General features: G+C 50.7%; 1 protein-coding gene across 1 annotated transcript in view; it reads right to left on the reverse strand.

Annotated features, from left to right (window-relative positions):
- The window catches only part of myo7aa (myosin VIIAa), a 253,612-nt gene that overhangs the window by 103,380 nt on the left and 138,176 nt on the right, over positions 1-12,056 (reverse strand). Inside the window, exons 22-23 of the mRNA XM_070892552.1 lie at positions 3,932-4,039; positions 1,158-1,367 (exon numbers count right to left, since the gene is read on the reverse strand). Coding sequence (XP_070748653.1) covers positions 1,158-1,367; positions 3,932-4,039 — 318 coding nt within the window. The remainder of the gene's footprint in view (positions 1-1,157; positions 1,368-3,931; positions 4,040-12,056) is intronic.

The raw sequence follows: 12,056 nt of genomic DNA on the forward strand, positions 1-12,056 counted from the left end.
ATTTTAAATATATGAGGTGTTTTAAAAAAAACTTTTGTATTGTATTTGTGTTTTTGGGGTGTTTTCTCATTGATAGTAATGGGAGCACCGTACAAACGGAACTCACCATTATTGTCAATGAGAATACTCCAAGTTGATTGGTGCTCCAGGCCCACGTGATCCCAGGATGCCCATGCGCTCCTGGGATGCGTGCGCCTCTGCACTGGGCTCCACAGAGGTCTCGGACTGGAAGTGTTCATTCCTCCGGGACCACCAGGTACTTTTGTAAATAAGATTACGTTGGCATCCGTCCGCGGGAAGAGATCAGAGTGCAATTTTTGGCCCAATCACTCAGTGAGCGAGTGATCAATCTCTGGAACAGATTCCCTCGGGAGAGACAGTGGAAGCAGATCGAATTCAGATACAAATGAGATAAATTACTTTCAAATAATAATTTTGGGATACTTTACATGAGCAATATGGTGAGTGGAGCGAGCTCGGAAGGAACAGCTGACTTTGGACCTGTGGTTCCCAAAGCTCTCCATCACTGGGGGCGTTCCTCGCCTCGTGTCTGGGTCTGTTGTCGACTCGGAGAGAGATTGGTTGCTGTGATTGGTCAATAACTGCATTAGTGCGCGACTACCAGCACGGTGGAAGGTAGATAGAGCTTGGTCATTCTTCGTCTAGCAGTTCCTATGTTCCAGCTCCATTTCTGGATCAATTTCCTGACAATGACTCAGTGGTCGTTCCATCATGGGCCGCCCCGACCTGTGGGTGAACACCACCGCAGGTCGCGGCTACAAATAGAGCTGGAGCGCCGGGCCTTGGAACATCGTGGGCAAAGGTGCGGCGAATGGGGGTACGGGGCCCAGAAGAGCCGATACGTGTGCGCACGAGGTCCATGCAGCAGAGTAGGTCTCCCTTGCCACTGGATGAAGGCCGAGCTCCGTCAAGCCCGTGTGGTGGCTGATGTGCCATGGTCATCGCACGTTAAAAAAATCCACACACACAGGTATCTTCCACCCCCTCAATTGGAGTTCAGGACTGGAACATCGGGTCCTTCATTGAGACATCTGCGAACTCTTGTGGAAGCAAGTCATCCTCGCTCGAGGGACCGCCTATGATGATGGTCGTTACTGAAACCAAAATTTAAAAAAATAATGTTTGAGTGTCCGTACCTCAAATCCAGATGGTGCTTGTCCTTCCTGTCCGGGCAGCACAGTGGGTGCGCCCAGAAACCCGAACATCTTGTCCACCATCTCAGAGTCGTTCACGGGCTCGTGTCGTGCCTTCTCCATCTGCTCCACCATTTCTTTCTTTCGGCGGGCTTCCTTCCGCTCCTTCATCTCCCTCTCGGCGTCTTCGCGAGCCAGCTGAGTGAGGCGTTCCTGCGGGGAGCAGAAGGGAACAGAATGCTTTTCAGCCAAAGCCGCTTGCTTTAGGATTGTTGAGCGAAGAGTTATGACCGCCACACCCCCCCTCCCCCACCCCCACCCCCAACCTCTCCACTCCCCCACCCACCAACGCCATTAAAATCTTGCACCGTTGGTTCAACCAGCCAAGCCATTGATATTTTGGTTGGACTTAAGGATTCTAACAACAAAAATATCGTTATCGGCCCCTCTCGATCTTCTCCCAGTCCTCCATTGAAGACCATGAAGGTAGGTTCCTTGGGTGCCGATAGCCTTCGAACACCTTACCCAGAAACACATTCATGTGTGCGATGACTGTTAGTGTTGGAAGGACCTTGGACAACAACAACTTGCATTTACATAGCACCTTTAATGTGGTAAATAGTCCCCAAGGCGCTGCCATCCGACAAAACAAAAATCGGCAATGAGCCAATAGGAGGAGATATTAGGGTAGGTGACTAAATGCTTTGTCAAAGCGATAGGTTTTAAGGAGCTTCGTAAAAGGAGGCGAGGCGCGAAGAGGTTTAGGGATTGGAATGTCAGAACTTGGGGCCCAGGCGGGTGAAGACGGCCGCCAATGGTGGGGCATAAGAACATAAGAATTAGGAACAGGAGTAGGCCATCTAGCCCCTCGAGCCTGCTCCGCCATTCAATAAGATCATGGCTGATCTGGCCGTGGACTCAGCTCCACTTACCTGCCCGCTCCCCGTAACCCTTAATTCCCTTATTGGTTAAAAATCTATCTATCTGTGACTTGAATACATTCAATGAGCTAGCCTCAACTGCTTCCTTGGGCAGAGAATTCCACAGATTCACAACCCTCTGGGAGAAGAAATTCCTTCTCAACTCGGTTTTAAACTGGCTCCCCCGTATTTTGAGGCTGTGCCCCCTAGTTCTAGTCTCCCCGACCAGTGGAAACAACCTCTCCGCCTCTATCTTGTCTATTCCTTTCATTATTTTAAATGTTTCTATAAGATCAACCCTCATCCTTCTGAACTCCAATGAGTAAAGACCCAGTCTACTCAATCTATCATCACAAGGTAATCCCCTCATCTCCAAAATCAGCCGAGTGAATCGTCTCTGTACCCCCTCCAAAGCCAGTATATCCTTCCTGAAGTAAGGTGACCAAAACTGCACGCAGTACTCCAGGTGCGGCCTCACCAATACCCTGTACAGTTGCAGCAGGACCTCCCTGCTTTTGTACCCCATCCCTCGCAATGAAGGTCAACATTCCATTCGCCTTCCTGATTACCTGCTGCACCTCCAAACTAACTTTTTGGGATTCATGCACAGGACCCCCAGGTCCCTCTGCACCTCAGCATGTTGTAATTTCTCCCCATTCAAATAATATTCCCTTTTACTGTTTTTTACCCCCAAGGTGGATGACCTCACACTTTCCGACATTGTATTCCATCTGACAAACCTTAGCCCATTCGCTTAACCTATCTAAATCGCTTTGCAGCCTCTCTGTGTCCTCTACACAAACCACTTATCTTTGTGTCATCTGCAAATTTTGTTACACTACACTCTGTCCCCTCTTCCAGGTCATCTATGTATATTGTAAACAGTTGTGGTCCCAGTACCGATCCCTGTGGCACACCACTAACCACCGATTTCCAACCCGAAAAGGACCCATTTATCCCGACTCTCTGCTTTCTGTTAGCCAGCCAATTCTCTATCCATGCCAATACATTTCCTCTGACTCCGCGTACCTCTATCTTCTGCAGTAACCTTTTGCGTGGCACCTTATCGAATGCCTTTTGGAAATCTAAATACATCACATCCATCGGTACACCTCTATCCACCATGCTCGTTATATCCTCAAAGAATTCCAGTAAATTAGTTATACATTATTTCCCCTTCATGAAGGCGAAAGAAGTGAACCTGTCCTGACCAGGTGGTCGCACATGTGCTAGAAGGGGGTCTTCACGGCAAACGAGCCAAAGGTGGGCAGAGGAAACGTTACAGGGACACCCTCAAAGCCTCCCTGATAAAGTGCAACATCCCCACTGACACCTGGGAGTCCCTGGCCAAAGACCGCCCTAAGTGGAGGAAGTGCATCCGGGAGGGCGCTGAGCACCGCGAGTCTCGTAGCCGAGAGCATGCAGAAACCAAGCGCAGGCAGCGGAAGGAGCGTGCGGCAAACCAGTCCCACCCACCCTTTCCCTCAATGACTATCTGTCTCATCTGTGACCGGGACTGTGGTTCTCGTATTGGACTGCACAGCCACCCAAGGACTCATTTTAAGAGTGGAAGCAAGTCTTCCTCGATTCCGAGGGACTGCCTATGATGAGAAGGGGGTCACTGGGGGACCAGGAGCTCCAGACCACTTCTCCCCTCCTTAACCCAGAACAGAAGTGTGGAACCCTGGGCAAACTCGTTCTCGACCTGGAATCGAGCCAGACGCAGATAGCGACACTCCTTTTGAATACTTTCACCAACACAAACCTACATTGAAGATGTAGAACGACCAGTGTCCCGGATACCACGGAGTTACACGTCCAGCCATGGGAAACTTGAAGATAATTCGAGCCACCCACCTGGTGTTTCTTCTCCGCCTCCTCCTTGGCTTTCTTGCCGCTCATCTCCTTGCGTAGCCGCACCTCCTCGGCAAGCCGAAGCTTCTCCGCTTCCAGCCGTCGCCGATACTGTCAGGGTTTTAACAAAAAGGAAAACAGAAAGACTTGCATTTATATAGCACCTTTCACAACCACCGGACGTCTCAAAGCGCTTTACACCTATGAAGTATATTTTGGAGTGTGGTCACTGTTGTAATGTGGCAGCCAATTTGCGCACAGCAAGCTCCCACAAACAGCAATGTGATAATGACCAGATAATCTGTTTTAGTGACACTGATTGAGGGATAAATATTAGCCTGAGGACACTGGGGATAACTCCCCTGCTCACCCTCGAAGCAGTGCCATGGCATCTTTTAAATCCAACACAAGGAGCAAGACGGGACCTCGGTTTAACGTCTCATCTGAAAGATGGCACCTCTGACAATGCGGAGCTCCCTCAGCACTGCGCCCCCCGACAGTGCGGCGCTCCCTCAGCGCTGCCCCTCCGACAGTGCAGCGCTCCCTCAGCGCTGCCCCTCCGACAGTGCGGCGCTCCCTCAGCGCTGCACCTCCGACAGTGCGGCGCTCCCTCTCCGACAGTGCGGCGCCCCCTCAGCACTGCCCCTCCGACAGTGCGGCGCCCCCTCAGCACTGCCCCTCCGACAGTGCGGCGCTCCCTCAGCACTGCCCCCCTCCGACAGTGCGGCACTCCCTCAGCACTGCGGCACTCCCTCAGCACTGCCCCTCCGACAGCGCGGCGCTCCCTCAGCACTGCCCCTCCGACAGTGCGACGCTCCCTCAGCACTGCCCCTCCGACAGCGCGGCGCTCCCTCAGCACTGCCCCTCCGACAGTGCGGCGCTCCCTCAAGCACTGCCCCTCCGACAGTGCGGCGCTCCCTCAAGCACTGCCATGGAGTACCAGCCTGGATTTTTGTGCTCAAGTCCCTGGAGTGGGACTTGAAGCCACAACTTTGACTCAGAGGAGAGTGTGCTGCCCACTGAGCCACGGCTGACACGGACAAAAGGCAGCAGGATGAACTTCGACCATCCAAATCGATGTTTTAAGGTTTCAAATAGATGATTTCCTTCGCTGTGGTGCTCCGTGCTCAAACATCTGACAGCGAATCACATCGTCACGGTAAGGCAAAGGGATCAAAAACTGTAGGTGAGACAAACAGGTTACTGACGTGGTGCCTTATCAAGAGAAAGGCTTGCATTTATAGAAAGCCATTTTCCGACCTGGGGTCACTGCTGTTTGCAATGAGCATACGCCAAATCCATCCACTGTCCGAAGACGCTCCAAAGCAGTGACGGGGGCCTGTCTTGCGAGGGAAAGAAGAGCAACAACTCAACAGACTGGCCTGAGTCATCGGGCTCCCGAGAGTCAGAGCATCGTAGATGCAGCCGTGTACCGTACAGAGGACTGGAATCTATCAGGGGGAACTATCAAACACAGGAGACTGCAGGAAGACAGACTGGTTAGTGGGGCGGGCAGATACAGTTTAATGCAGAGATGCAAAGTGGTACCGTTGTGCGGAAACACGCCAGGGGAAGATCTCACGCCCTAAATCACACAGCGCAGGAGGCCGCCATTCGGCCCCTTGTGCCCGCGCCCAGCCCTATGAAAGAGCTGCCCCGTTAGTCTCAGCACCCCCCTCCTGCTCATTCCCCATAGCTCTGCAAATGTTTCTTTTTCAAAATTATGATGTCCAATTCCCTTTTGAAAATTGCTACGTTTGATTTCTTTCTCCCAGCGTTGCTCGCGGCAGCGCCCTGGAAGTTGGTCTTCAATCCCCGGAGACTCCAAGGGAAAGCCTGGAGGGTTGGCAACACTGCTTGTTGGTGTTGGTCTTCCCAATTTCATTTTTCGGCCGGCGCAGACACGATGGGCAGAATGGCCGTATTCTGAGCCGTAGGCATCCATGATTCTATTCAAGAGGGTCTTCACTGGACTCCCTGAAGCTTTTCGGGACACCCAGAGGCAAGATACGTAGAATCACAGAATGACACTGCAGAGATGGAGGCCATTCGGCCCATCATGCCTATGCCGGCTCTTTGAAAAAAGTGTAAGAAATCATCAATTGGAAGAAATAACTTGAGAGCAAAAAGTCTCATCAGCCTGGTGTTAGAATTGAAGATTCATTCCATGGTACAATAGCTAAAGTGACTGAAACAGCGTGAACATAAATAACTGACAACGGGCAGCTCCAAACATCTGAAGGCCAAGAATGCCATGCCGGACTCCAACCTTGGGAGGATATATGTGAAGAGGAGGGCTTCACCCAAGAGTTGAGACAAAGATCTCGACATGCCTCAGGTTAAATGGTCCTGTCCAATATCTTACATCAGGCCCACCCCTAAAGAGAGAATTAAAAAGACCTAGAAGGCATTTCAGGGCAGAGGGCGAAGAACTGTTCATACCACCAGCCATCTGTCCAATCGGGACGAGTACTAGCTACTGGTCATGGTCATAGAAACATAGAAAATAGGTGCAGGAGTAGGCCATTCGGCCCTTCGAGCCTGCACCACCATTCAATTTGATCATGGCTGATCATGCAACTTTAGTACCCCATTCCTGCTTTCTCTCCATACCCCTCGATCCCTTTAGCCGTAAGGGCCACATCTAACTCCCTTTTGAATGTATCTAACGAACTGGTCTCAACAACTTTCTGTGGTAGAGAATTCCACAGGTTCACCACTCTCTGGGTGAAGAAGTTTCTCCTCATCTTGGTCCTAAATGGCTTACCCCTTATCCTGAGACTGTGACCCCTGGTTCTGGACTTCCCCAACATCGGGAATATTCTTCCTGCATCTAACCTGTCCAATCCCATCGTATGTTTACTATGTCTATCCTGATTGTGTGTTGTGTTTAACTATATTTGAACGATCGCTCCCTTAAAAAAAATGCCTGAAAACTCCCAAGACCCTTTGGATATGTGTGTGTGACCTGTGATCCAGATCTTACAAGAGCTATCCAATTAGTTCCACTCCCTCTGCTCTTGACCCGTAGCCCTGCATACATTTCCTTTTCAAGTATCGATCCAATCCCCTTTTGAAAGAGGAGATCGGGACAGAGACCCGTTGACGATTTTCCCAGTTTTGTGTATCTGTAAAGCATGCACTCCCATGCTCTGCCACCAGAGTGCGCATCCCCTGAAGTCCCAAGGGATCCCAGCATCCCTTGGGAGCACTGTATATAAGCCAGTCCCCAAGGCCTGTTCCTCACTCTGGAGTGTCTTAATAAAGATTGATGTCAGTGTTACTTTAACCTCCCCATGTGCAGTCTCATCTGTGTTAGGAACACAATAACTGGCGACGAGTATATGAATCCAACAAAAAGATGCAGCAAACTGTGGGCATCCTGGAGAAGTTCTCGGAGGGTGAGGACTGGGAAGCCTATGTCGAACGGTTAGACCAGTACTTTGTAGCCAACGAGCTGGACGGAGAAGGAAGCGCTGCAAAAAGGAGAGCGGTCCTCCTCACAGTCTGCGGGGCACCGACTTACAGCCTCATGAAGAATCTTCTGGCTCTAGTGAAACCAACAGATAAGTCATATGAGGAGCGGTGTACACTGGTTCGGGAGCACCTTAACCTGAGGGAGAGCGTGCTGATGGCGAGGTATCAGTTATACATGTGTCAGCGATCTGAAGGTCAGGAAGTGGCGAGCTACGTCGCCGAGCTAAGACGACTTACAGGACAATGTGAGTTTGATGGCTACCTGGAGCAGATGCTCAGAGACTTTTTTGTACTGGGCATTGGCCACGAGACCATCCTACGAAAACTTTTGAATGTAGAGACACTGACCCTCAGTAAGGCCATTGCGATAGCACAGGCGTTTATGTCCACCAGTGATAACACCAAACAAATCTCTCAGCACACAAGTGCTAGCAATGTTCATAAATTAACTGGAACTGTGTTTGCGAGCAGAAATGTACAGGGCAGAAACCACATGTCTGCAACTGCCAGCAGGCCTCAGGTGACCCAGACGACTCAAAGTCCACAACAAAGGATGAATGCAAGATAATTCACATCTTGTTGGCGTTGTGGAGGCTTCCATTCAGCCTATTCATGCCGCTTCAAAAAGGTATGTTTGCAAGAGCTGTGGAACAATGGGGCACCTCCAACGAGCATGCAGACGAGCTGCAAGCTCTGCAAAACCTGCTAACCATCACGTGGCAGAGGAAAATCGGTCCATGGTGGCTCAAAGCAATTTCGAGCCTCAGAGAGAGGAGGCAGATGCTGAAGTACATGGGGTGCACACATTTTCGACGAAATGTCCACCTATAATGCTAAATGTAAAATTGAATGGCTTACCTGTGGCCATGGAACTGGACTAGCCAATCCATCATGAGTAAAAAGATGTTTGAGAGGCTGTGGTGCAACAAGGCACTCAGACCAGCCCTGAGCCCCATCCACACGAAACTGAGAACATACACCAAAGAGCTTATCACTGTCCTGGGCAACGCCATGGACAAGGTTACCTTCGAGGGCACGGTGCTCGAACTGCCACTCTGGATTGTCCCGGGCGATGGCCCCACAATAGTTGGAAGGAGCTGGCTGGGCAAAATCCGCTGGAACTGGGATAACATCCGAGCGCTATCACATGTCGATGAGGCCTCATGTACCCAGGTTCTTAACAAATTTCCTTCTCTTTTTGAGCCAAGCATTGGAAACTTTTCTGGGGTGAAGGTGCGGATCCACTTGGTCCCAGATGCACGGCCCATTCACCACAAGGCGCGAGCGGTACCTCACATGATGAGAGAGAGAGTGGAAATCGAGCTGGACAGGCTGCAATGAGGGCGCATCATCTCCCCAGTGGAATTCAATGAGTGGGCCAGCCAGATTGTTCCAGTACTCAAAAGTGATGGCACGGTCAGGATTGGCAGCGATTATAAAGTAACTATTAATTGTTTCTCACTACAGGACCAATACCCGCTACCTAAGGCTGATGACCTATTTGCAACGCTGGCAGGAGGCAAGACGTTCACCAAGCTCGACCTGACTTCAGCCTACATGACGCAGGAGCTGCAGGAGTCTTCGAAGTTCCTCACCTGCACCAACACGCAAAAGGGACTGTTCATCTACAACAGATGCCCGTTTGGAATTCGGTCGGCTGCAGCGATCTTAGAGAAACATGGAGAGCCTACTCAAGTCGGTACCACACACGAAGGTTTTTCAGGACGACATATTGGTTATGGGTCGGGACACCGTCGAGCACCTACAAAGCCTGGAGGAGGTCCTCCAGCGACTGGATTGCATAGGACTGCGGCTGAAGAGGTCGAAATGCGTCTTCATGGCAACAGAAGTGGAGTTTTTGAGGAGAAAGATTACGGCGGACGGCATTCGGCCCACAAACACCAAGACAGAGGCTATCAGGAATGCTCCCAGATCACAGAACGTCACGGAGCTGCGGTCGTTCCTGGGACTGAACTATTTTGGTAACTTCCTACTGGAGTTAAGCACCCTCTTAGAGCCCTTACATGTGTTATTGTGTAAAGGTGAGAACTGGGTATGGGGAAAAAAAACAAGTAATTGCTTTTGAGAAAGCCAGAAACATTTTATGCTCCAACAAGCTGCTTGTATTGTATAACCCGTGTAAAAGACTTGTGCTAGCATGTGATGCGTCGTTGTACGGAGTCGGGTGTGTATTACAACAAGCTAACGTTGCGGGGAAGTTGCAATCTGTCGCCTATGCCTCCAGGAGCTTGTCTAAGGCCGAGAGGGCCTACAGCATGATTGAGAAAGAGGCATTAGCGTGTGTGTTCGGGGTAAAGAAAATGCATCAGTACCTGTTTAGCCTCAAATTTGAGCTGGAAACCGATCACAAGCCCCTCATATCCCTGTTCGCTGAAAACAAGGGGATAAATACTAATGCCTCAGCCCGCAAACAAAAGGTGGGCACTCACGCTATCAGCATATAACTATACCATCCGCCACAGGCCAGGCACCGAGAACTGTGCGGATGCTCTCAGTCGGCTACCATTGCCCACCACGGAGGTGGAAATGGCGCAGCTTGCAAACTTGTTGATGGTGGTGCAGCCTGCAGACTTGTTGATGGTCATGGAAGAGTTTGAAAATGATAAATCACCCGTCACGGCCTGCCAGATTAGGACTTGGACCTGCCAAGATCCTCTGCTGTTCCTAGTAAAAAGAAAAGTGTACTGTATGGGAGCTGGGCCAGTAGCCCCACTGAAATGCAAGAGCTAATCAAGCCATTCCAACAGCGAAAGGACGAGCTGCCCATTCAGGCAGACTGCCTGTTGTGGGGTAACCGCGTAGTGCTACCCAAAAAGGGCAGGGAGACGTTCATCTCGGATCTCCACAGCACACACCCGGGTATAGTAATGATGAAAGCGATAGCCAGATCCCACGTGTGGTGGCACGGTATCGACTCTGACTTAGAGTCCTGTGTATGGCAATGCAGCGTGTGTGCTCAGTTGAGCAACACGCCCAGAGAGGCACCACTAAGTTTGTGGTCCTGGCCCTCCAGACCATGGTCAAGGATCCATGTCGACTATGCGGGCCCATTTCTCGGTAAAATGTTCCTGATGGTGGTGGATGCCTTTTCAAAATGGATTGAATGTGAAATAATGTTGGGAAGCACCGCCACCGCCACCATTGAAAGCCTGAGGGCCATGTTTGCCACCCACGGCCTGCCTGACATACTGGTCAGTGACAACAGACCATGTTTCAGCAGTGCTGAATTTAAAGAATTCATGACCCACAATGGGATCAAACATGTCACCTCGGCCCCGTTTAAACCAGCCTCCAATGGGCAGGCAGAGCGGGCAGTACAAACAATCAAACAGAGCCTTAAACGAATCACAGAAGGCTCACTCCAAACCCGCCTGTCCCGAGTACTGCTCAGCTACTGCACGAGACCCCACTCGCTCACAGGGGTGGCCCCGGCTGAACTACTCATGAAAAGGACACTTAAAACCAGACTCTCGCTGGTTCACCCCAACCTGCATGATCAGGTAGAGAGCAGGCGGCAGCAACAAAATGTAATTGATCTGAATGACCCTGTGTATGTGCTAAACTATGGACATGGTCCCAAGTGGATCGCGGGCACGGTGATAGCTAAAGAAGGGAGTAGGGTGTTTGTAGTCAAACTAGACAATGGACAAATTTGTAGAAAGCACCTGGATCAAACGAGGCTGCGGTTCACAGACTGCCCTGAACAACCCACAGCAGACACCACCTTTTTAGAGCCCACAACACACACCCAAAGGATCAAAGGCACCACCCCGGACCAGGAAATCAAACCCATCACGCCCAGCAAGGCCAGGCTCACCCAGCAGGGCCAACAACACGCCAGCCCAGCGAGGGCACAGCCAACACACCAGAATAGACATTTGTACCGAGGCAGTCCACCAGAGAAAGCCTCACCTTGTAAATAGTTTTCACTTTGACTTTAGGGGCAGGGAGTGATGTTGTGTATCTGTAAAGCATGCACTCCCATGTTCCGCCACCAGGGAGCGCATCCCCTGAAGTCCCAAGGGATCCCAGCATCCCTTGGGAGCACTGTATATAAGCCGGCCCCCAAGACCTGTTCCTCACTCTGGAATGTCTTAATAGAGACTGAGGTCACTGTTACTTTAACCTCTCTGTGTGCAGTGTTAGGAACACTATTCGGATTTCGCACAAGAAAATCAATAGCACTACCAAGACAGACAAAGTCAGGCCAGGTCGAAGGTCATTCGGAAAGGTTCGGATCAATCGCATGCCATTTAAAACCTAGCGGCGAAGCCAATAACTAGTCAAGCCTACCGGTTTCTGGACAATAATTCCGGATTTTATTTTACTGAATATCAGACGGGATTTTCTTAAAAATGTCTGGTTTTCGGACAATTCCGATTTTCGGACAGCCGGATTTGAGGCGTCGTTACCCCGTATCGAGTCTACTTCCACCGCCCTCATAGGCAGAGCATTCCAGATGACAACAACTCACTATAAATGCAAGCACTGTCTAATTACTTTCCACACATAGGTAGGCTCAGGTTCAGCTCACAGCCCGACGCCCCTCGCTGTGTAAAAAGGCCCGAGACCACCCTAAGTGGAGGAAGAGCATCCGGGAGGGCGCTGAGCACCTAGAGTCTCATCGTCG

This window comes from Pristiophorus japonicus, chromosome 10 (assembly GCF_044704955.1).
Source record: "Pristiophorus japonicus isolate sPriJap1 chromosome 10, sPriJap1.hap1, whole genome shotgun sequence".
NCBI lineage: Eukaryota > Metazoa > Chordata > Chondrichthyes > Pristiophoridae > Pristiophorus > Pristiophorus japonicus.